Raw genomic sequence first — 24,971 nt, forward strand, 5'->3', positions numbered from 1 at the left:
TAGATTCCTGGGTCTGGTGAATCCAGAGACAAGAAGATCTTAAGAGAGTCAGCAAAGGACCGTGGGTGGGAGTGGTGCTCCATGGGTGAGGGAACCTTTGGAAATAATGTAAAGCAGGCAGCTCCCCGAATCCTAAAATATCCCTTTCCTGCTCCCATGAGCAGCTACCAAAGAGACAATTCATTTTGATATTTTCAGTTGGTATCTAATGTCTCCATTGAGTTGATGTGACATTCATTATCTGATTTTAGACACTTAATTTCCAATTTTTCTCCAGAATATAGACACTATGATAAGCATCGTCATGCATGTGAATTTTTGTTTACTTCTGAACTAGTTCCATGGTATGAATTCAAGGAAATAGGATTGCTGGCTTAAAGGGTGTGGGCATTTTCATGACCCCTTGATATGTCCTGACAAGAAGCTTTTCAGTGGAGTCATACCTGATTCCAAAGATACCTGAGACGTAAGTCATGTGTAATGAGTGTGTAGGATTTGTTATCACTTTCCCAACAACGGGTTTCATAATTTTACCTTCACTCCCCACCCCAAACTAAATAAGAGTAAAAAAATGCATTTCTTTGCTTACAGTTAAGGTTGAACATTTCCATATATGCTTGTGAAATACCTATTTTCCTTTTCTTATGAAATGTTAGACTTGGACTTTAAAAATGCATTTAATTAGTGTTCCTTTGGGCATACAGTGAGTATGTAAGTCAAACATTAGACCCGCTCTTCATTGTTATTGTTCGGTTGCTTAGTCATCTCCGACTCTTTGAGACCCCATGAGCTGCCACACAGCAGGCCTCCCTGTCCTTCACTGTCTCCCGGAGTTTGCTCAAACTCAGGTCTCTTGAGTCAGTGATGCCATCCAACCATCATCCTCTGCTGCCTCCTCCTTTTGCTTTCAATCTTTCCCAGCATCAGGGTCTTTTCCAATGAGTCGGCTCTTCACATCAGGTGGCCAAAGTATTGGAGCTTCAGCATCAGTCCTTCCAATGAATATTCAGGGTTGATTTCCCTTAGGATTGACTGATTTGGTCTTGTTGTCCGAGGGACCCTTAAGAGTCTTCTCCAACACCACAGTTCAAAAGCATCAATTCTTTGGTGCTCAGCCTTCTTTCTGGTCCAGCTCTCATATCCCTGCATGACTGCTGGCTCTGTCTTTGTTAAATGTCAAATACCATTCGTCCCTAAAGTATAAATGTTGTTTATGAGTTACCTTTGGTGAGCTAGGTCAGCTACTTTTACTTTAAGGCTTGCATATCCTGGTTCCTTCTCTTCTGTGTGTTGTGTTGTTTATTAACACATCTCTTAAACACAGGGCTCAGAGCTGAATACAAGGTTCGGCTGTGATCCCTCTCATGTAGCAGACAGCGATGTTGTCCCTCTGAGGCTGTATCAGCCTGCCTGAGGGCTCCACCCAGCCTGCCTCCGTGGCCTTGCCCTCAATCATAATATTACAAACTTGAATCAACTGGGAGAAGTTGAAGTTTTCCAATTTTAAATTTAGAAAAAATAAATTCTAAACACATGCATTTTACTGTTCTGATTTTCCAGAGAGAAGAAATTAAAAAGAATATATTCATCATATTTTATCAAGGAGAACAGCTCAGGGAGAAAATCAAGAAGGTCTGTGATGGGTAAGCGACTATTAAAGGTTCTTTTCATCAGCTATTTGGATCAGGATTAGTTCAGGGTCTATGCAATAAATCCAAATAAGCTTTCCTGGTTGCTCAGTGGTAATGAATTCTCCTGCCAGTGCAGGAGACATGGGTTCATTTCCTGGATGGGGAAGATCCCCTGGAGAAGGGAATGGCAACCCTCTCTGGTATTCTTGTCTGGGAATTCCCATGGACAGAGAAGCCTGGCAGGCTGTAGTCCAGGGGGTCACAGAGAGTTGGACATAACTTAGCAATTGAACAACAGCAAGGCTCGAGTAGGGCTTCTTTGAGGTTGCTTAAGGTTTTTGAATAACTTTCCCACGTTTGATAATAGTGCTAAAAAGGCAACTGCTTTTTAGTAACTGTGGGGATAGAAACAGAGAGATCTTGATGTGTAAAATTTAAAAGGTCGAAAAAGACGTTTCAGTTGATTCCTTCTCACCCCTTTATCAGCTGCTAAACAACAAGCAAACTGCATGCTTAGTCGTTTCTGAGGTTACTGAATCATCTTATGTGCAGCCCCTTAGAAGCAGAAATTCAGTAGAGAAAAGACACCAAAACAGTAAGTTCTGGGGAGAAGACAAGACTAGTCAAGCTTGCAGTCGTTTTTATACACCAGCTGGTGGGTTTTGTGGTTTGAGTGGAGCCCATTCATATAATAGAACCACAGGTTTAATTCAGATGGTGTGAGCCATGTGTTGGGAACCGTAGGCCGAGATCCAGTGTCTGGCTGCTCGCTAGATGGTTACTGTGGGGGAAAGTGGTCATCTAACCAAAGTGGACAAGGGATGGGTTAGTAGAAAAGGATGTGCCTATGCTTCTTGGCAATCACCCATGTGTGTCCTATGGAATATTTGAAACACAGGTATCGAGCCACTGTATACCCCTGCCCAGAGCTGGCGTTGGAGCGCAGAGAGATGCTGCAGGGCGTCAACATGAGGCTGGAAGATTTACTCACCGTGAGTGAGGCATTCAGGCGTGTGACATAAACACCTGCCATTTCCTATGAGTCCTGTCTCCCAGGGCGCTTGCTCCAAGGTTGGCTGGAATGTCTGCTATGCTCGACTCGCTGTTGCTGCAGAAGGCTTCTTAATTAGTAGATGGATGGCATTCACTAAGCTCATGATGATTCTGCTTGTCAGGGATGCTTTGCCGGGGCTTAGAGTTAACCACGGCCCTGGTCAGCCTTCAGTTCCCCACCCCAGGCTGATAGAAGGAACCTTTTATTGCCAGACTGGCCTAGGCCGCCTCTATGATATAACTCACTAGCCAATGAAGGCGAACAGCCAGTCTTGCTGATTTTTTTTCTGCACGGAATTGCCCGGTTGTGTGAGCCAAGCAATTAATTCTGTCAAGGCAGCGAGTCAAGTTTCACATATGAACACGCCCCTAGTTCATATCCTCATACTGAATCTGTTGTCACGTAGGATGGCTCTCAAAACATAGGACTTTTCTTCAATAATAGTAATAAGCTTTGTGAGTGATCCCTGAAAGCTGCTGGCCTATATCAAATGGTATATTCCAGATCAGCTCTGTCCAGTAGGTGGTGGCAGAATTGTTATATAGCATGTGAGTCCAGTGTCATAGCCGTGAGCCACGTGTCACCCCTGAGCATTTGAAATGTGGCTGGGGGAGTGGATTTTTATTTGTATTTAATGTGGCTGCTGTCTGATCAGCACAAATCTAGATACTTGATGAGTATCTTTAGAAATTTGATGTGTGTGTGTTCATCTTCCCAGAAAAAGCAGTGTTTGATTTTCTAATCCTCTCTCTTCCCTCTTTGTCACGTCAGGGAGACTCTTTCCCTGAAGCAATTACCCTTGAAGTCCTTTCCCCCGAATACTTTGCCAGGTTTTATGAAAACTGCATGAGGAGGGACTTCTCTGGTGGTTCAGGGGTTGGGACTCTGTGCTTCCTCTGCAGGGAACTCGGGTTCGATCCCTGGTTAGGGAACAAGATCCTGCATGCCCGATGGAATGGCCAAAACAAAACAAAAGTCTCATGAGGAGGATGAAAGTTAGGCTAGACTTACACTTAGGTTTCAGATGTCTTGGGTAGCCCTGTGTAATGGTTACTGAAAGTGTTACTGGGTTGTATCATCAGAACAAAAACTGGTTCCATTTAAACAAATCCTGTGTGGGCCAGATCACCTATCATTCCTTCATTCATTAATTCACTTGTCATTTATTGGAGAGGTTTAGTATGTAAGGCATTTCAACAGATGTATGTTTCCTTTGGCTGATGTAACAAATTACGGCAAACTGGGTGGCTTAAAATAACCACATTTATTCTCCCACAGTTCTGTCTTGAGAAGTCTGAGATCAAGGTGCCAGCAGAGCCAGGCTTCCTCTGAAGGCACTAGGAAAGGATCCTTGCTTGCCTGTTTTGCTATAGTTCGCATGTATATATCACCCCAAAATTTGAATGTTAAAAACCTAATGACTGGGACTTTCCTGGTGGCTCAGTGGTTAAGAATCTGCCTTCCAATGCAGGGGACATGGGTTGAATCCCTGGTCCAGGAACTGAGATACCACATGCTGGGGGCAAGCAAGCCCATGCACCACAACTACTGAGCCCGTGCACCCTACAGCCCGTGCTCCCTACAGCCTGTGCTCCCTAACAAGAGAGTAGCCCCTGCTTGCCACAACTAGAGAGAGCCCGAGTGCAGCAATAAAAAGCCTGTGTGCTACAACGAAGGCCCAGTGCAGCAAAAAAGAAAAAAAGGCAACAAAACCCCACAAAAACCTAATGCCCTGGATGATGGTATTGGGAGATGGGGCCTTTGGGAGGTGATTAGTTCATGAGATTGGGGTTCTCCTGCATGGGATTAATGCCCCTTTAAAAAGAACCTTAGAGAGCTGGCTTGCCCTTCTGCCATGTTGGGTTAGAATTTGAAGTCTGCAGCCGAGACAAGGGCCTTCAACCATGCTAATCTCAGACTTCTACCTTCCAGAACTGGGAAAACTTTGTTACAAAGCACCGGTCTATGATGTTTTATCATAGCCGCTCGAGTGGACTAAGGCATCTTCCCAGCTGCTGGTGGCTGTCAGCCATCCTTGCTGGTCCTTGCTTCGTTGATGCATCACTCCGGTCTCTGTCTCCATCACACACATCTTCCCTGTGGGTCTCAGTGTCCAGATTTCTTATAAAAACATTGATCATACCAGAGTAGTGCGCACCCTACTCCAGCATGACCTCATTTTAACTTGATCACATCTGCAAAGACCATATTTCCAAGATCATGTTCCCAGCTACCAGTCTTAGGACTTCAGCATGTCTTTTGCGGGGACACCATTCAACCTATCACAATAGTACTATAAGGGGTTTAGAAGAAAAGGAATATACAGTCCTGGCCTCAGGGCTTTAACCTCTAGTGCAGGAGTTCAAGGCCAGGTGAGAACTGCGAGGCAGAGGAGCGGGCAGGAGCCGAGGACACCTCCAGGTCTGGCTGTCCTGCATTTTTGCCATGTTATCTGTCATCTCCCTGAGTGTCCTTTGTTTTGCTGGGTGCTGTTTTTTTGGCCAGGTGTTAACACAGACAGAGTCTCACCGTCAGAGCCTCCTGCAAGAAGCAGCTGCCAACTGGCACTCCTGGGTCATCAAAGTGCAGAAGATGAAGGCCATCTATCATATCCTGAACCTGTGCAACATTGACATCACCCAGCAGTGTGTCATCGCTGAGATCTGGTTCCCAGTGGCTGACACCGTGCGCATCAGGAGGGCACTGGAGCAAGGCGTGGTGCGTGCGGGAGGGGGCAGGGGGCGGGGAGGGTCATGTCCAGTTGAGTGGGCCCTCTGCCAGGTGTTCAGATTGCTAGCTTCCTAAGTCACGTGACCCTTACCTGGTAGGATTGTCTCTATCTTTACGCCTTTGGTCCTTACCCAGTGTGTGGGCACATGTCAGAAAGGCCTATTCTTCTCAGTGTCTTACCCACAGGTGACATTTCTTTGATCTTAGCAAGAGTGTACTGGGTGCTGATGTGCTGCTGTCCCTCTGCTAGCTTTGTCGGGCTGGAAAGACAGATAGCCAGACACCTGCAACAATAGCCAGAAGGCAGGGAGTGGATGGCTCCCCATGCCTGCCGTTGTGCTGAGCACTCAGGCACCTTGTGTAACTCTCACCGTGCTCTTGAGTCCTCTCTCTGCCCAGTGGGGGGTCTGTCTCATCACCTATTTGCCCCATGGAAATTTGGGAGAGGGTCAAGGCCATTAGGAATACAGGAACAAAATTTGGAAAGTGAATAAACTCTTGAGAGAGTAAGTCAGAAGGAAGAGTAGAGGGCTCAGAACTGTGCATAACATTTGCAGGAGCTTGAGGATGGAGATTGCCTGAGAATCAGGAGGAACTCTACTTTCTTTGACAACTTCCTTTAAGATACATTACATAAGTACTAACTTCAGATGAAATCATGAGTCTCAGATCAAGAAATTGTCCCAAGTTCACCGAGTAAGTGACAGGAGTTGGGCTGTGAGCCATGTGCTTATGCCCAGCCAATGGCATTCTTCCTAACATCTTCTCATATGTTCTTTTTGCAGGAACTAAGTGGCTCCTCCATGGTCCCCATCTTGACAGCAGTGCAGTCTAAAACAGCTCCTCCCACGTTTAACAGGACAAATAAATTCACAGCTGGCTTCCAGAATATTGTAGATGCATATGGCATAGGCAGTTACCGGGAGATGAACCCAGGTAAAGGAATCTGATGTGTTTCTCAATCAGGCAGCTTGTAAATGAAAATTGAACAGGATTTATCACAGCGGTGGCCTTGGCAATTCATTGCTTTGAATTGTGACATTCCTAAAATCTTACTTGGTTTTCTGATGCCCCTAATTGTCTTTTAAAATGGTGATTAGCTAGATATACTCCTTGACAGGATTTCACCTGTTCTCAGGCAGACAAATTCAGTTTTCATTTTCTTACTGATTCAATGAGGGTCATCTTAGGCATCTTCACAGTCACATAGTGTTGTGTGGGAGAGATGGCAATGGGCACAGATAGGACTTTTAGTCGGAAGACTGGATTCTCAGTGATACTGTATCACTGAGTCTGATTTGTAAAGTAAGAGGGTAGACCAGATGTCCTTTAGCCAAGCAGTTCATGGTGCTGCTGTTCTCCAGCCTGAGTTTGAATCTAATTTGTGACCTGTATTGTAGGGTCCTGTGAGTAATTGCTGGAGGTGTGTGGTGCATGTGAGTGGTTGAAAAACAAACAAGGTGGTAGTGGACAGGGTATAGAAAGCACTTAGAGAGAGAAAACTGGTTTTAAATCCCATTAAACTTTGTGATCTTGGGGAAAGTCATTTTTGTTGGTGGTGTTCAGTTGCTAAATCACGTCCAACTCTTTGCGACCCCATGGACCGCAGCATGCCAGGCTTCCCTGTCCTCCACTATTTCCTGGAGTTTGCTCAAAGTTTGGTGATGCTATCCAACCATCTCATCCTCTGTTGCCCCTTCTCCTCCTGCCCTCAATATTTTCCAATGTCAGAGTTTTTTCCAATAAGTCGACTCTTCTCATCAGGTGGCCAAAGTATTGGAGCTTCAGAAGGTCACTTAGCTACTCCAAAACGCAGCTCATCTGTAAAGTGGGGAGTAGTAATATTTACCTCGGAGAAGGCAATGGCAACCCACTCCAGTATTCTTGCCTGGAAAATCCCATGGGCAAAGGAGCCTGGTAGGATGCAGTCAATGGGGTTTCGAAGAGTCGAACACGACTGAGTGACTTCACTTTCACTTTTCACTTTTATGCATTGGAGAAGGAAATGGCAACCCACTCCAGTATTCTTGCCTGGGGAATCCCGGGGACGGGGGAGCCTGGTGGGCTGCCGTCTGTGGGGTCGCACAGAGTCGGACACGACTGAAGCGACTTAGCAGCAGCAGCAGCAGCAGCAGTAATATTTATCTGCTGCTGCTACGTCGCTTCAGTTGTGTCCGACTCTGTGCGACCCCACAGACGGCAGCCCACCAGGCTCCCCCGTCCCTGGGATTCCCCAGGCAAGAATACTGGAGTGGGTTGCCAAATATTTACCTACTGAGGAGTTAATGTATGTGAGGGCTGAGTGTCAGAGGTGGGGATGGTGAGAGAAGACAGACACAGAAAGATGCAAGGGACCAGCTTTTATGTCATGGAGCCTGGTAGGGAAATCTTTGATGTGGGGCTGAAAGAATGTTGGGAGGACTCAGGCCATTGTGGTCTCACCTCTACAGCTCCCTACACCATCATCACTTTCCCCTTCCTGTTCGCCGTGATGTTTGGAGACTGTGGTCATGGAACTGTGATGTTCCTGGCAGCCCTTTGGATGGTCCTTAATGAGAAACACTTGCTCGCTCAGAAGTCGACCAATGAGGTGGGTGCCCATCAACTGTCTCACCTGTTTTCTTGGAGGTTATAAATAGAACATGAAAAATGTGTCTGTTGTTTTCACCATGGAAATAAAGTGTTGTTTTAAAAAGTAAGGGAAAGTTGGAGAGTTAAAAAAGGGACCAGAATTCAGCATAAAAATTCCTGGCCAAAGGTAAAGCCTTTGGATGGTTTGGTACAGTACCATCTTTGTTTATTGTATGTTTTTCAAGAAAGTATTGATCTTTTCCTTTACTTTTTTTTCCCAACATTGATCTTTTCCCCCCTTTGATTAGAAAAGCAATATATGTTTCTTGTAAAAATTGGGAAAATACAATAATCTAACTACCTAGAGAAAATTACAATTAATGCTTTTTTCTGTGCTTATACACAAGTATATAATTTTCTAAAATTGAGATGAAATAGTCCATGTTAGTTTGTAGCTTCCTTTTTTTTTCACTCAAAATATCACAACTATTTTTTCATGGCAGAGCCCTTCTACAATCAGCCCGTTCTCCATGTCCTTATGTAACACTGAGGAATCCTGAATATCATGTCTTCACATCAGTTCACACTTGAAATTTCCACATTTTCCATGAAGTCCCTTCACAGTATTGTGAAGATTGAGACAACTCAAGCCTGCATTGTTTCAACTTAATCAATTCAGTTGAGTCACGTCTGACTCTTTGCGACCCCATGGACTATAGCTCGCCAGGCTCCTCTGTCCATGGGATTCTCTGGGCAAGAATACTGGAGTGGGTTGCCATTCCCTTTTCCAGGGGATCTTCCTGACTCAGGGATCGAAGTGAGGTATCCTGTACTGCAAGCAGATTCTTTACTGTCTGAGCCACCAGAGAAGCCCCCTCAAGGTCACGAGTATAGATTTGACTTGCCGTACACCTCAGCAGCGTAAGTGGCAGCTCTGTTCTTGTCTCCTGGAAGGAGTAAGGCAGCAGTCACTCACTTTCAAGTGCGTCCTTTACAGCTGACACTTTTCTTCAGTTACATTTTCTAACCAAGGCTGAATTAAAGGCTGGGAGGCTGTGTGGTTTGTTTCTGCAATAACTGCCATTTCAGGACTTTTCTGGATCAGCTCTAGAAGCTCAGGAAGATCAGGGTGGGTGTGCCCTTTCTGTTTGGATCACTTTGACGCCTGCCTGGTGACCGACACGGCCCCTCTGTGTAGGATGCCCGTGTCTTGGTTGCAGGTGTCCAGTGGTGCTGGGGGCCTCCTGTAAACACGTCCCTGGGGTCTGGTTCAAAGCCCACTGACGATTGTCCTCTGTCTTCCTGGGGCCAGATTTGGAACACCTTCTTCCATGGGCGCTACCTCATCCTCCTCATGGGCATCTTCTCCATCTACACGGGCTTGATCTATAACGACTGCTTCGCCAAGTCTTTGAACATCTTTGGCTCTTCCTGGAGTGTCCAACCCATGTTCAGAAATGGCACGTGGAGGTAAGTTGGGACAGAGGTGGGTCACTCACTGGTCATCCAGGTGGACTCAGTGATCGTTCTCATGCCGGGGGCTTCTGTGCCTGGTTCTGTTCAGAGGTGCGCCCACCAATTGAACAAATAATTCAGTATTATCTGTTGAGTGTGAGACCTTGTATCACTTCCTCAGTTAACTGTGCTGGTCACTGTAATGCCTGGAAAGTTTTTTCAAAACTTCAGCCGTATTAAGTAGGTATCCTGGAGTGCATCCCACTCCCAGGCACTGTTGTGAAAACAAGCGTGGATCAGGTATAAACTGGGCATCAGAGTAGTAGTCGTGGAAGCAAGAAGACTTTGGGAGAAGAAGATGGCATTTTCTTGCTTGGCCTGGAATCGGAAAGAGAGTAAGAATACAGGCAAGAATACTGGAGTGGGTTGCCATTTCCTTTTCCAGGGAGTCTTCCCGACCCAGGGATTGAACCTGCATCTCCTGCACTGACAGGCAGGTCTTTACCACTGAGCCACCAGGGAATAGGGGCTTCATACTGAGGCTGAAAAGCCTCAGGTGATGTTCCTCACGTCTTCCCCACAGATGCTTCAGTTCAGTCTCAGGTTTCTCTGTCTTGCCCTGGAGCGTCCAGGGGAAGTGACAGGAGAGCACTTCGAGAAAGGAGAGACAGACGCCTGACCGGGTGCACAGCCCTTCGCCCGTGTTTTCTCTCTCAAGCACAGTAGGACTTTCTATTAAAGGCATGTCAAGGGTCTTACCTGCTTGCCAACTGCATATTGTAAGTGGGGAGAGAGAAAACACCATCCATCTCATCCCAGGATTTCTTAGGAAAGATTCAACACAGGGTTCCTTTTGACGTGGAGCATCCCACGAGCGTGTGAGGGCTTGGTGCTGACTGAAGCGGGGCTCAGGAGGGCTATAGTAGTGCAGGGGTGTGTGTCACTGAGGCTCCGTGAATCTCCTTTTAGTCCCTCTGCTGGGTCCAAGTGCCCTGTAGTAGAGGACAGGAATGTTAATAAATAAATAAAAATGAAGAAGAAAGCATTTTGCAGGATTCCAATTACAGATGGCCATATCTATGGGTTGTTTTTTTTTTTCTTTGCAATTAGTATCCTGAAGAGATGCCTCGAAGAACAAAACTGTTATCCATTTGAAGACAGCTTGCTTAGTGCTGCTCTTCAGGTTTGCACTCATAAGCGTAGTGATGGGCTTGGAAATGTATTAAATTGGCAAAACTTTATCAAACCATGCACACACATTTTCATTTGCCCTGGAGTGTGCCTGGGAAAGGTCTGAGTCTGATGGTTGGCTGTCACTCTGCAAATGTGGGTCAGAATATTGTTCTTTTGTGTGCAGGCAAATGACCCCTGCCCCCAGTTCCAGGCCTTTGAGGCCATGCCAGACTGAGGCCCCAGGCTGGGTCCCACGCCCACACATGGATGGTATGAAGCAGACTTGCTTGAGCAGGGCGGTGAAGGGAAGCCACAGACATCCATAAGAGTGGCAGAGGACACAGCGGGGGGTTGTGGCCACTGGCTGCAAGCTGAGTCTTGGGCCTGCTTACCCTGACAGTGGGCTGGAGACACTGTCACAGCCTCCCTCACTGCGGACCGTGCACCACTCTCAGTAAGAGGCTATGAGAAGGGCTTCGAGGATTTGGCCTCAGGGAGGATAAGGGGAAGGATAGGTCATTTTTGTGGTTTGGACAGTGTCCTTATCTTGAAATGTCCATGTTTTGACATTAGATATGATTGTGGAATGGTCTTGTTTTTGTCTTGATCCACCACGGTCACCCTGTGGCCTTATCTGATGTTCCCTGAAATTGCTATGTTCAACAGCAGATACTATGGCTTGGCTGTGGGCACCAGGCCAATTTCCTCTTTTTGTTTTGTCACACAAACACATCTCTGATAGTGAAATCCAAGCATTTGCGCTGAGGTGTGCCTTTTGGACAGGGCTCTGGGTCTGAGATGGCCAGTCAGGCCCAGCTGCTTCCACTGTCACTGAGGGCCTGGTCAGCATAATCAGGCTTCCTGAACTCCCCTCACTGGGCTACAAATACCCCCACCACACTAGCTGCAGGAGGGAGGGAATGTATTTCTAGGCAGCCTAAGTTACCAACGTCCCGTTCTTCATCCTTTCAACTACTCAGTCTTGGGTCCCTCCATAGACATGTGCTCTTAAAAAAAAAAAAAAAAATTAAACCCTAATGTTCTGTCACGTTTGCACAGACAGTAAGAAGCTTCCGCTCATTGACATTTGTACTTCTAAGTGAGAAAGGGACACAGGTTTAAAAACAGTCAGTGGACCATAACTTTCAGGGGCTGAGGTTCCCAGAGGTCAGAGGCCACGTGTGGAAGCCAGTTCACTCCTCTGGGATCAGCTCTTGTGCCCCCAGGGGAGATTTCCCAGGCTGGTCCCAAGGCTGGATTTTATTTCTTCTATGCTTCCCCGGTTGCTCAGCTGGAAGAACCTGCCTGTCAATGCAGGAGACACTGGAGACGTGGGTTCAATTCCTGTGTCAGGAAGATCCCCTGGAGAAGGAAATGGCAACCCACTCTAGCATTCTTGCCTGGGAAATCCCACGGACAGAGGAGCCTGTAGGCTACACTCCGTAGGGTCGCAAAGAGTCAGACACGGCTGAGTGTGCATGTACATATGCTCCTGTCACCCCTTCCCCCTGCCTCTTTTTTGATATAGGATAGTTTTTTCTTTACCTCATCAGGCTGATAGCCCTCGCGAAACTCAGACTGTGACCTCCTTGGGAGCCAGAGGGTAATTTCTGTAGCTTAGCACATAGTGGTTATTCAGTGAGTACACGTCACTCAGTCTCTTTGCGACCTCATGGATTGTAGCGGCCAGGCTTCTGTGTTCATGGGATTTTCTAGGCAAGAATACTGGAGTGGGTTGCCATTTCCTCCTTCAGGGAATCTTCCCAACCCAAGGATCGAACCCTGGTCTCCTAGCATTGCAGGCAGAGTCTTTACTCCTTGAGTCACCAGGGAAGCATGGTTATTTGTTAATTGAATGAGCCAGTTGGTGAGTCACACCCACAGTTAGGCTTTGATTGGCTGCTTGCAAGTGGATGACTGATGTTCCTGTAGTATCTTTCCTACCTCTGGTTGATTGTTGGTTTTGTTTTTGTTTTTCCTTTCACTCTCAATAGTATGCAGGTATTGAAAACGAATCCACTGTTGCAGCTCGACCCAGCCGTTCCGGGAGTATACTCTGGAAATCCATACCCGTTCGGAATTGATCCGGTAATAATGTCTTCTGAGGTTAAATATTTATTATGTAAAATGTCTTGCTCAGGAGATTTCTTCCCCTCCTCTGTGTGAGGGGAAGAAAGTGCTAGAACCTATGAAATCCACAAACATGTGTTGAGATAGAAGAGCAGGTCTTGGAGGTGTTTGTGACACACTGCTCCAGATTCGAGTGCACGTCCTGCATGTACCCTATATCCAGCCACTGGGTCATTTTCCCTGAAGTTTCCCAAACGTCTGCCTCTTTCTTCTCAATCAGACCCTTGGTGGTTAACAATTGCTTCTTTAAAAGGCCCTTGTTTGCCTGGAAAATATGCTTATTAGATAAGCAATTTAGCATCCTAGCCAGGTTCCCAACTTTGACATTTTCTTCCAATGATAAACATCTTAACTTTTTCCTAGAGAAGTATGGATTTGCTTTTATATTTGCTTTATTTTACTGCATAGAATTAGAGTTTAAAAAAATGTGTTAACTCTAATTGGTTTGTTATATCTACCTCAGTTGGATTTGAGCCAGACAAAGGTGTTCCTTTGCCCAAACTTCAGGTGCAAAGCAATTTCGAGAAGTCACGCGCGCCTGTTCGTGCAAAGCCACTGGTACCGTGGCCTTAGTACATAGCACCAGCAGATGGCAGGCTTGTGCTCCAAATGAGCACAAGCATCTGGACCTGAACTTGGTAGATAGGGTTCATAAATGTTTCCTCTATGCTCTTTTTGTTGGAAGAGAATCTGAGACCACAGTTTTACTTGCTGACAGTTGAGAGGAAAAATGTTGCTGTTGTTCAGTCACTAAGTCATGTCTGACTCTTTGCAACCCCATGCACTGCAGCATGCCAGGCTTCCCTGTCCTTCACTGTCTCCTGGAGTTTGCTCAAACTCCTGTCCATTGAGTCGGTGATGCCATCCAACCATCTCATCCTCTGCCGCCCCCTTCTCCTTCTGCTCTCAATCTTTCCTAGCATCAGGGTTTTTCCAGTGAGTTGGCTCTTTGCATCAGGTGGCCAAAGGATTGGAGCTTCAGCTTTAGCATCAGTCCTTCCAATGAATATTCAGGGTTGATTTCTTTTAGGATTGAGTGGTTTGATCTCCTTGAAGTCCAAGAGACTTGCAGGAGTCTTCTCCAACACCATAGTTCAAAAGCATCAATTCTTCGACATTCATCCTTCTTTATGGTCCAGTTTTCACATGCATACATGACTCCTGGAAAAACCAAAGCTTTGACTATACAGACTTTTGCCGGCAAAGTGATATCTGCTTTTTAATATGCTAAGTTTGTCACAGTTTTCCTTCCAATAACAAGTGTCTTTTAATTGAGGGATAATACTGCACTAAAATTGGTTCTCTGGTTTCTCCTCTCTTGGGGTTCGCCCCCTCTTCAGTTTTGAGTCGTCCCACTTTCTGCCTGCCTCCCCTCTCTTATAAAAACAGCGAGCATCACCCAGGATTGGGTTTTACTTGGCACTTGGATTTTAAGTTTTATCAAAAGAGGTTAAGTCCATGAAGGCTGGTTTGTAAGCTGCAAGGTGCTAAAAATAAACACAAGTTGTTATTTTTGTAGACTGGAAGGCTTTATCTTTGGTCCTAGGAGTTTCACGAGTAGCAGGCAGGCAGAGGAGGGGTATAGATGGGTGTGATTTTTAAGGTCTGGTTGACCTTTCTTTCCTTTGAATATCATTGCTCCTACCGTCTTGTCTGTTCCCTTCACAGCCCCCATCTGATGCATCAGCAAATCCTATCTGCCCAGTTTAGCTCCTCATAGACAAAGGGAGAATAGCGTATTTAGCCTTTCAAAACTGAGTAATCCAGTCTCTGCGTGCGTGCTCAGTCATGTACAGCTCCTCTGCGACCCTATGGCCTCTAGCCTGTCAGGCTTCTCTGTCCATGGGCTTTTCCAGGCAGGAATACTGGAGTGGGTTGCCATTTCTTCCTCCTGGGGATCTTTCCAAACCAGGGATCGAACCCACATCTCTTGTGTCTCCTGCATTGGCAGGCAGATTCTGTACCACTTAGCTATCTGGGAAATGGTCTAGTCTCTAGTCTGCATTCAATTTTGTCATCAGCCTACTAGTTAGAAAAATGTGAGGGTGAAAGGCAAGGTGGGATGTTGAAAATAATACATTTTTTCCTAGGAACATTTAGATTTTTAAAATATTTTAGTCTCTTTCCTATAAAATAATAATACATCATCGACACAATGGACATGAATTTGAGCAAACTCTGGGAGATAGTAAAGGACAGGGAAGCCTGCTATGCTGCAGTCCATTGGATTGCAAAGAGTAGGATGTGACTTAGCGACTGAACAACAACAACAATATACATGATTAAAACTCCATATAATGCAAAAATTGTTTAAAAAAATGAGTTGGCTTTCTTGCCTTTCCTGTTCCTACAATCTGATTCCCCAGAGATAATCTCTTTAATAGAATTATTTCTGTGCTTATATTATTAATGGCACTTATATATATTAATGAAGGGTTTGATTTTTACATAATGTAAATTTCTACAGCTGCATTTATTAACTGTGTTATTCATCTATTTGTGAATCAAATTGCAAAATATTTGAGCATCAGAGCTGAGGCGACTTTCTAAAAGTGTTTGTAAGTATTTTATAATAAATGAACACTGCTGCTGCTGCTGCTAAGTCGCTTCAGTCATGTCCTACTCTGTGCGACCCCATAGACGGCAGCCCACCAGGCTCCCCCGTCCCTGAGATTCTCCAGGCAAGAACACTGGAGTGGGTTGCCATTTCCTTCTCCAGTGCATGAAAGTGAAAAGTGAAAGTGAAGTCGCTCAGTCATGTCCGACTCTTGGCGACCCCATGGACTGCAGCCCACCAGGCTCCTCTGTCCATGGGACTTTCCAGGCAAGAGTATTGGAGTGGGTTGCCAAAAGCCGGTGATTTAGGATCAGACAGCCTGTGTTTAAATCTTGGCTTTTCTGTTTACTTGCTATGTGATTTTGAGCAAATCGTTATCTCTGTGTCTCTGTTTCCTCGTCTGTAAATTGGGTGTAATAGTAGTCTTTATAGAGTTGCTCAGAAGAGTAAATGGATTTTATAGGTAAAACACCCAGAAGAATCTGGTGCATATGGAATAAATGCCCCATTTGCTATTATATTATTTCTCCCTGAGTGTGTAAATAACTTAGTCTCCCTGAGATTTTGTAATTGTACTTATCTGTCAAATGGAAATACTTTTAACTATCTCATAAGGTTTTTATTAGAATTAAATGAGATAAATACACTTAAAGGGCTTAGTATGTGCCTGGTACTTACCCATGAACGTTTTTAGCTTTTCCAGGCTGGGTCTAAAGTGTACAGGTAACCCTGCCCTCACCGTGTTGAGTGATCCTGTGGGTATTGGCCAGCCAGCAAAGGGATAAGCAGAGGGTGCAGGACAAGCCTGGTGCAGCTTCAATGCCAAAGTGGTTGATCAGGGTAGTGGAGGTGCTTCCCCGAGTGACTTTCTCAGAGCAGACATGGCTCTGGTGCCTGACTTTGATGATAGAACTTCTAGACTCTGGTCTCATGTATTTCTTTCTTTACTTTCAGGGAAGATTACTTTACAGTCCGTGTTGGTTTCTGCCATACCACAGTGCAAATCAGCCGTAATCATACATACACTGCCTCCCTCCCATTCCCCATCACACCCCTATGGAAGTGGGAAGCCAGGCTGGGCTTCCTGTGTGATATAGCAGCTTCTCAGCAGCTATCTGTTTTGCACATGGTAGGGTGTGCATGTCAGGGCTGCTTTCTCCATTTGGGCTCATGTGTTTCCTGTCTTGTTTTCCTTCCAGATTTGGAACTTGGCTTCAAACAAGCTAACATTTTTGAACTCCTATAAGATGAAGATGTCAGTTATCCTGGGAATTGTCCAGATGGTTTTTGGTGTTATTCTCAGCCTTTTCAATTACAGGTAGGTTTTGTGATGAACTTTCTGCCTGTTGGTCTGACCACGTCGGTGGTGAGTGGTGACAGAGCCACCAGTTCAGTCCTGTGTCCATCTGTAAGTTTCCTTCCTAAAGTGTCTGAGAGTGTTAGTTGCTCAGTCGTGTCCAGCTCTTTGTGACCTTATGGCCTGTAGCCCACTAGGCTTCTCTGTCCATGGGATTTCCCAGACAAGAATACTGGAGTGGGGAAGCCATTTCCTCCTCCAGGGGATCTTCCTGACCTAGGGATAGAACCTGGGTCTCCTGCATTGCAGGCAGATTCTTTACCATCCTGGGTCTCTTGGCTTGAGCTTGGACAAGCTGATTTGCCAGAAATGATACCTCTGTTTCTCCTGAGCTGAGTGCGCCTTTCACCTCAGAAATATTTGAGAGTTCAGTAAGAGACTGCAAGCCCACAGTGCTATTGTTGCTGTTTAGCCTCATGGTTGTATCTGACTCTTCACAACCCCATGGGCTGCAGCTACGGTGCTCGGTCTCCTCCCAACCTGCCAGGCCTCAGTTGCTGCTATGTCTGGGTTTAGCCCCACTGCATTTGGGCCAGAGTGCCCTCAGATTCTGAATTCCACTTGGTATTCATTTCTTCATACTGGCAGCAGCCTCTCTTTCACTTCTTTGGTGGTTAATTTCTCCATCTGTCCTTCCTGTTATGCTCTATCTCTACCAAAGCTTCTTAAACTTGTATATTTGTGCTAAAGTTGTAAATGCTTGAAAACAGCCTATTTAGAGACCCTTTGTGGACATGGAAGCTTGTAGTTATCACCAAAACCCACCTGCCAGGAGGTCAGTACCGTACTGCAGAAATGATGCAGAGTTTAGAATCAGAGATTTGACACCCAGCACGGCAACCCACTCCAGTGTTCTGGCCTGGAGAATCCCATGGACAGAGGAGCCTGGCAGGCCACATTCTTAGGCTGCAAAGAGTTGGACATGACTGAAGCGACTGAGCATAGCCCACACACAGCACAGGTAGCTGGGTGATCATAGGTATGTTGCTGAACGTGTCTGTCATCCACCAAAACCCACCTTCCAGGAGTTCAGTACCGTACTTCAGAAATGATGCAGGGTTTAGAATCAGAGATTTGACACACTTGTAGCTGTGTGATCATAGATGTGTTGCTGAACGTGTCTGTGATCGTTTTCTTCCACAGAGTGGGAATAGAGGAGTCAGAATGGGTCAGTTATTGTGTAGTAACAAACAAGTCTCAAATCTCAGTGTCTCAAGGCCATGATACATGTCATGGTGGGCCACTGGGGGTGCTGCTCATCTTATCCTCACACTAGGACCAGGGCTGATGGGCGGCTGCCACCTAGAAGTTGCCAGTTGCTGCGGCAGGAAAGGGCAGTCAGTTACACACTGACTCTTAAGCTTCCACCCAGAGGGACACATGCCACCTCTGTTCCCGTTTCATTGGCCAGAACCAGCCTTGTGGTGCCCCGTGTCTATTGGAAAACCAATAGACATATGCTTCTACTTGAAAAATAAGAACTATTTAGCGAGTGAGTGAATGACAACGCCCTGGTACTACTGCCTGCCTGAAAGTGCTGTGAGAGTTACCCAAGAGGTAAAACCAGGATAAAACCAGAAAGGACTTTCTGGGTGGACTGTGGTTAGCATCGCATGTCAGGCCAGCCTTAACAATCTCTCTCAATCCTGCTTTATCACGGGATCTCCATTTTCCCTGCAATAGTTCTTATACTTAACAGGCTCTTTCTGACGTTTTACCTAGGGGTCCCCCAGCTTAGTCTCGTGGGACTCTCCCTGTGTCTTAGAGCAGGAGTTGACAAACTTTCTGTGTAAAGGGCCAGGTAGTAACTATTCTAGGCTTTGCAGGCAGGTGGTCTCTGTCACTGCTGCTCAGTTCCAGTGTTGTAGCGTGAACGAACACTGCCACAGGCAATGCGTAAACAAATGAGTGTGACTATTCCAGTCAAATTAAAACTGAAATTTGGATTTCCTATACTTTTCTTGGGTCATAAAATATTCTTTTGATTTTCCCCAAACCATTAAAAAATGTAAAAACCAGGCTGCACAAACTAGGTAATGGGCTCAGTTTGGCTCGTGGGCTGTTGTTGGCCAGCAACTGTTTCAGAGCATCCTTTTGAGAATAGCTGTCAAGCCCTGTGTCTGTATCCTATGCCCTTGGCTGTGTAGTATGAATTGGGTCTGCACGGGAAGCTGTGGCTGGGTCGCCAGCTGTCTGTGTGGGCCTGTCCTTTGCCTCATGACTTTACCTTCTGGACCCTGGCTCTCTCTGAACTGTTTGTGCAAAAGCACCTTTCTTTCTCATTTTTCCATCCATGCATGATTACTACTTACCTGGAGAGAGGATGCAGGATTCATAAAACAAAAAAAAAGAACACTTGGCTTTTTGGAGAGAGTGGTGAGTGACTGGCATTCCTTCACTGTTCTCTCTTGTGTGTGTGTTTTCCACCCCCAGGTTCTTCAGAAACACTCTGAACATCATTCTGCAGTTCATCCCTGAGATGATTTTTATCCTGAGTCTTTTTGGATACCTGGTCTTCATGATCATCTTCAAATGGTGCTCCTTCGACGTCTCTGTGTCCCGGCGAGCCCCAAGCATCCTTATCCACTTCATTAACATGTTCCTATTTAACTACAAGGACTCTTCGAATGTACCTCTGTACCAACATCAGGTACTTCTGGGCTTTCTTTTTCTTTTATGCATTTCTATTATGTCAAATCTCTCCTGCTCTTGGGTTTTGCAGAGAGTAATTGTCTGTAAGACTGAGCCACCTTAGCACCCGATGTGTTCGGTTCTTCAGATTTCAGAAGGCCCTGATTGAATAACTTCTCCGCGTGCTGAGGGCAGTGCTTTGAGGCAGCTCCGGTGGTTTTTGTTTGGGTAATGCACCTGAGGTGTTATAGCCGTGGGTTGAAAATTGGCTTGTACGTTGTCTGTGAAGAAAGAGAAAAATAAGCCTTCAAATTGATTGGCTTGAAACTGTAAGTGCTCTAAATTGTATCTTAAAATGGAGTAATCTTTTATTATAAAAGCAAACTCTAGTTGTTGTTGTTTAGTTGCTAAGTCATGTTCAATTCTTTGAGACCCCATGGACCATAGCATGCCAACCTTCTCTGTCCATGGGATTTCCCTGGTGGTCCAAAGGATGGGTCTTTGTACTCCTGGTGCAGGAGGGCCCGGGTTCAATCCCTGGTCAGGGAGCTGGATCTCACATGCCACAGTCAAATAAATAAATATTTGGTGGGTTTCCCAGGTGGTTCAGTGATACAAAATCCTCCTGCCAGTGCAGGAGACATGCGTTTGATCCCTGGGTTGGGAAGATCCCCTGGAGGAAGAAATGGCAACCCACTCTAGTATTCTTGCCTGGAGAATCCCAAGGACAGAGGAGCCTGGTGGGCTATAGTCCATGAGGTGGCAAAGAGTTGGACGGGACTGAGTGACTGAGCACACGTGCTCCCAACACCGCCCTGGCTGCTTTGTGCTGTGTTTCAGTATCAAAGAGAAGAGCAACAGCTCAGGAGACACGTCTGGTTGCTTTAGACATTGTGAAGGGGAAAAGCATGATATAAAATCAGGCAAAAGGCAGTGAGGTAGCTTCAAGGGCAGGGGCCTGGGACTGGTGAGTGCCGTGCATGTGGTTCCCACCCCACCTCCTGTTCTCCTTATGAGTAATTAAGGGTGGAGGAGGGTCGGAGATGGAGCAAGTAAGATGTTATCACTGTTAGTGGGGGTAAATCACTGTTATTGGGGTAAATCTTACTACAGTTGGGATGATGATAAATCGTCTCACTGGGAGCATGGGCAGAGAGAGAAATGTGAAGGCTCAAGAAACATTTTCCCTTTTACTCTGAACACAGTGGCTCTGAGAAAACCTTCCCCGGCATCCTGGTCCTTTAGGAGCCATGGGTCACTCCTCAAAGCTGGTGACTCAGGAGGGTAAGAAGAAGAGGTGGGGTCGAGGATGTGAAAGGAAATACCTAAGAGGATAATAAACTGGGATGACTCCTGGGTTTCAACGAGGCACAAAGACCATGGATGCCTCATTCCAAAATGAAGTGAATTGTGGCACACACACACACACACACACACAGGGAAAGAGTTCAGCCCGATGTCCCTGAACCCATTAGATAACTCACCCACAATGAGACTGTGGAAGTCAGGTGGCCATCGTGAGTATTTTTTTTTTGGATGTGAGAGCAACAGGGCTCAGTAATACTGGAAATATAAGATTACTTATAGAGGGACTTTGCTTGTGGTCTAGTGGCTAAGATGCCATGCTCCTAATGCAAGGCCTAGGTTTGATCGCTGGTGAGGGAACTAGATCCCACATACCACAATTAAATAAAGTAATATTCAGTCAAGTAAATAAATATTAAAAAAAAAAAATAAAACCAGGATTACTGATGGAGACAATGTCTGTGACTTAAAGTGATACAAGGACTTTTGGTCACTCCAGAGTGACTGGTAAAGTGCCAGGCCTGATCTTTTTCCAGGACCAGTGCTAACTGTCCCCAGAATAGAGTCAAGGAGACATGAGACAAATAAAGTGCCCTTATGATGTGGCTCGTGAACACTCCTGTCCAGTGACTGGCTCCATACGGTGTGGGTGCACAATCAGGGGCTTCATGGAAAGGAAGTAATAAAGAGAGGGAGTCCCCTGTGCCTGCCATGAGTGGACACCCCACACCACTGGACTGACAGGTCTCACTCTGCAGTGGGAATAGCCCATGATGGGAAGGCGAATGGGTTTATTGAAATGCTTCTGATCTCTCCAAATGAAATGCGGTTGATCATGTGTATTGATCATGTGTAGTTGATCCATATTGATCATTTGTGTCATATAAAGTATGCTGTGCAGTCACCTTGAAATGCTAAGACCGTCCCATTTTGGTCTTACAGCAAAAAGTCCAGAGTTTCTTTGTTATCATGGCTTTGATCTCTGTTCCGTGGATGCTTCTGATTAAGCCGTTTATCCTTAGAGCCAACCATCGGAAATCCCAGGTAAGCACCATCCACTTCAGTTCCCTCACTGTGGTTACGATTGTGGGTTCTCTGGAAATATAAGTCAGGGGTTTAGAGAGAATGCTGGGTTTACCAGGGCCTGAAGAGCCTGCTGAGGTGAGTGGTGAGGTGAGGAAATGGCCTACTCCAGGTATGCTTCCTTCTATAGAGCTCAGCTTTTCTTTGGGGTCATCTTGTTTCCAGCATAATCATTGTTCAGTCACTAAGTACTGTCTGACTTTGTGATCCCGTGGACTACAGCATGTCAGGCTTCCCTGTCCCTCACCGTCTCCCAGAGTTTGCTCACACTCATGTTCATTGAGTTGGTGATGCCATCCAAGCGTCTCATCCTCTGCCAGCCTCTTCTCTTTCTGCCTTCAGTCTTTCCCAGCATCAGGGTCTTTTCCAATGAGTTGGCTCTTCGCATCACATGGCTAAAGTATTGAGAGTTTCAGCATCAGTCCTTCTAATGAATATTCAGGGTTGATTTCCCTTAGGATTGTCTGGTTTGATCTCCTTGCTGTCCCTGGAACTCTCAAGAGTCTTCTCCAGTACCATAGTTTGAAAGCATCAATTCTTAGGCACTCTGCCTTCCTTATGGTCCAGCCTAATGGTCACATTTAAGGCTTATGTGTTGCGAACTGTGCTTGGGGTGTGTGTACTGAGTCTAGGGTTGGTTGATGATCTCTAGGTGTCTGATCGTGGTTTTTTTTGAGTTAAAACTAAGTCTTATAGTACAGGTTTAGTGTGTGCTGAACACTGCTTTTCGCAAAGCTGTGGGCTTTTACTATGTTAGTTCGGCTTCACAGGTGGTGCTGGTGGTAAAGAATCCAGCTGTCAATGCAGGAAACAAAATGTGACAGGGATTCGATCTCTGGGTTGGGAAGATCCCATGGAGGAGGGCATGGCAACCTCCTCCAGTATTTTTGCCTGGAGAATCCCATGGACAGAGGAGCCTGGTGGGCTGCAGTTGATACTGTCGCAAAATTCGGACACAACTGAATCGACTTAGCACGCTTGCACTCTATCGTGTTACAGATCGTGTGAGGAAACTAGAGGAGTAAACAAATTCAAATAAGTCCATTCTTGTTTATTTGTGATTTTTCACTCTGTTTTCAAACACCAGTTTCAGCCCACTTCTTCCTTTTGTCTAAATTTCTCCCAAGCCTCAGGTTTACTCAGGGGTTGATAAAGAATTTACTGTTTGCCTAAATCAAGTAGGAATAAGGAAGATCAACTGTCCAGGGAGCTTTTGAGTCTAGAAATGACACACAGGTGCTGTTTGAAATGATCAGTCTCTGCTTCCCTCTTTTAGTGCAAAAGATTAAATAGGCTGTTCTGAGATCACGTGTATTTTAAGTGGTTGTGAATATATTTAGATAAACCTTTTTTTTCCCCTAAACTCTGACCTGGCTGATGTTTGAGTCAGGGATCGATTGGATGAGGCTGAAGTTCAGGAGGTTCTTCCCTACGTGGCGCCGTCTTTCTAAATCACCTGCCCCTTCCACTCTTTCCTGCCAGCCTTGACTAGATCTAAAGCCTGTCTGAAATATAATTTTTGTGGGATATAAACACATAGGAAGGCAAAGCAAAGAATACTTGTTTATTGTTTGGTTAACTGGTGAGAGACCAAGATGGTGAAGGATAGCTGAGGTGGACCATTGTCCAAATAAGGTGATGGGTGTTTGAAAGGAAGGTGACAGATACCTTTTCTGCAGACATAGATGCAGTTTTTTTTCCCTAGAAGCTCCACCTGCCCGTTATCTGAGGGCTGGGTTCCTGCTGGCTGTCTGGAGTCCCAGGACTCTCAAACCATAGCTTGTCTTACTCTTTGCTCAGCAAAACTATTTAAATAGTGGTGGAACTCAAAGTGATGGATTTCTCCCTTCTCCCCATGGAGGATATGTACAATGGGGAAGAAAGTATAGGTGTTTCTGTGGTCTGCCATGTTGGATGGTACCTCCTAGACTGGCTCAGGAGAACAGGAGCTCCCAAAGACTGCTTGGAGGTTTGTCTCCTTGGCCCTTGGAGTGTAGGGCTGTTGGCTGATTCCTTAGGCTGATTAGATGGTCCTTTCTCATGTTTGAAACATTTCCTCCCACCTCCATTCATGAGATGATTCCATAGTGGAATTATTTGGCCTCTTCCCAGTTCCCTCTATGAAACCTTAAGGAGGCCCAGTACATAAGAGATTTAAACAGATTTGTTCTGATGGGCCTCAGGGGATGTGAACAGAGGTCCCATTTCCTCAGGCTCCTCTGTAATACTATAACGCTGAGTCCCCACAGAAAGTGAAGAAGAAACTATGGCAGAAAGCGAAGAAGAACTAAAGAGCCTCTTGAAAGTGAAAGAGGAGAGTGAAAAAGTTGGCTTAAAACTCAACATTCAGAAAATTGAGATCATGGCATCTGGTCCCATCACTTCATGGCAAATAGATGGTGAAACAGTGAAAACAGTAACAGACTTTATTTTATTTTTTTGGGCTCCAAGATGACTGCAGATGGTGACTGCAGCCATGAAATTAAAAGACGTTTGTTCCTTGGAAGAAAAGTTATGACCAACCTAGACAGCATATTAAAAAGCAGAGACATTACTTTGCCAACAAATGTCCATCTAGTCAAAGCTGTGGTTTTTCCAGTAGTCATGTATGGATGTGAGTTGGACTATGAAGAAAGTTGAGCGCTGAAGAATTGATGCTTTTGAACTGTGGTGTAGGAGAAGACTCTTGAGAGTCCCTTGGACTGCAAGGAGATCCAACCAGTCCATCCTAAAGGAAATCAGTCCTGAATATTCATTGGAGGGAGTGATGCTGAAGCTGAAACTCCAATACTTTGGCCACCTGATGTGAAGAACTGACTCATTTGAAGAGACCCTGATGCTGGGAAAGATTAAAGGCAGGAGGAGAAGAGGGTGACAGGATGAGATGGTTGGATGGCATCACTGACTCAATGGACATGAGTTTGTATAAACTCTGGGAGTTGGTGATAGACAGGGAGGCCTGATGTGCTGCAGTCCATGGGGTTGCAAAGAGTCGGACACGACTGAGCGACTGAACTGACTGACTACAAGTACGCAACTGATAAGGGCGCATGTTAGTGACGTATCACAACATGAACACACTAGGGTGACCAGCACTCAGGTGGAGACTCAGAACATCATCAGGCCCCGGAGTCCCTTTGTGCCTGCTTCCTGTCACCCTTGGCCCAAGGTTGACCATTACCCTGATTTCTAACACTGTAGGTTAGTTTTCCCTGTTTTTGAACTTTATGTAAATGGAATCCTGCACTGTGCCTTCTTTTGGATCTGGCTTCCTTCCTTTGATATTATATTTGA

At 45.7% G+C, this 24,971-nt stretch overlaps 1 protein-coding gene across 4 annotated transcripts in view; it reads left to right on the forward strand.

Annotated features, from left to right (window-relative positions):
- Positions 1–24,971, forward strand: part of ATP6V0A4 (ATPase H+ transporting V0 subunit a4) — a 71,462-nt gene that overhangs the window by 35,118 nt on the left and 11,373 nt on the right. For all 4 annotated transcript variants that reach the window (XM_027538879.1, XM_027538882.1, XM_027538881.1 and 1 more), the window contains 10 exons: positions 1,561–1,643; positions 2,530–2,623; positions 5,191–5,403; positions 6,201–6,351; positions 7,866–8,005; positions 9,299–9,456; positions 12,609–12,702; positions 16,501–16,619; positions 19,092–19,308; positions 21,537–21,638. In XM_027538879.1, coding sequence (XP_027394680.1) covers positions 1,561–1,643; positions 2,530–2,623; positions 5,191–5,403; positions 6,201–6,351; positions 7,866–8,005; positions 9,299–9,456; positions 12,609–12,702; positions 16,501–16,619; positions 19,092–19,308; positions 21,537–21,638 — 1,371 coding nt within the window. The remainder of the gene's footprint in view (positions 1–1,560; positions 1,644–2,529; positions 2,624–5,190; positions 5,404–6,200; positions 6,352–7,865; positions 8,006–9,298; positions 9,457–12,608; positions 12,703–16,500; positions 16,620–19,091; positions 19,309–21,536; positions 21,639–24,971) is intronic.

This window comes from Bos indicus x Bos taurus, chromosome 4, assembly GCF_003369695.1.
Source record: "Bos indicus x Bos taurus breed Angus x Brahman F1 hybrid chromosome 4, Bos_hybrid_MaternalHap_v2.0, whole genome shotgun sequence".
NCBI classification, from domain to species: Eukaryota; Metazoa; Chordata; class Mammalia; order Artiodactyla; family Bovidae; genus Bos; species Bos indicus x Bos taurus.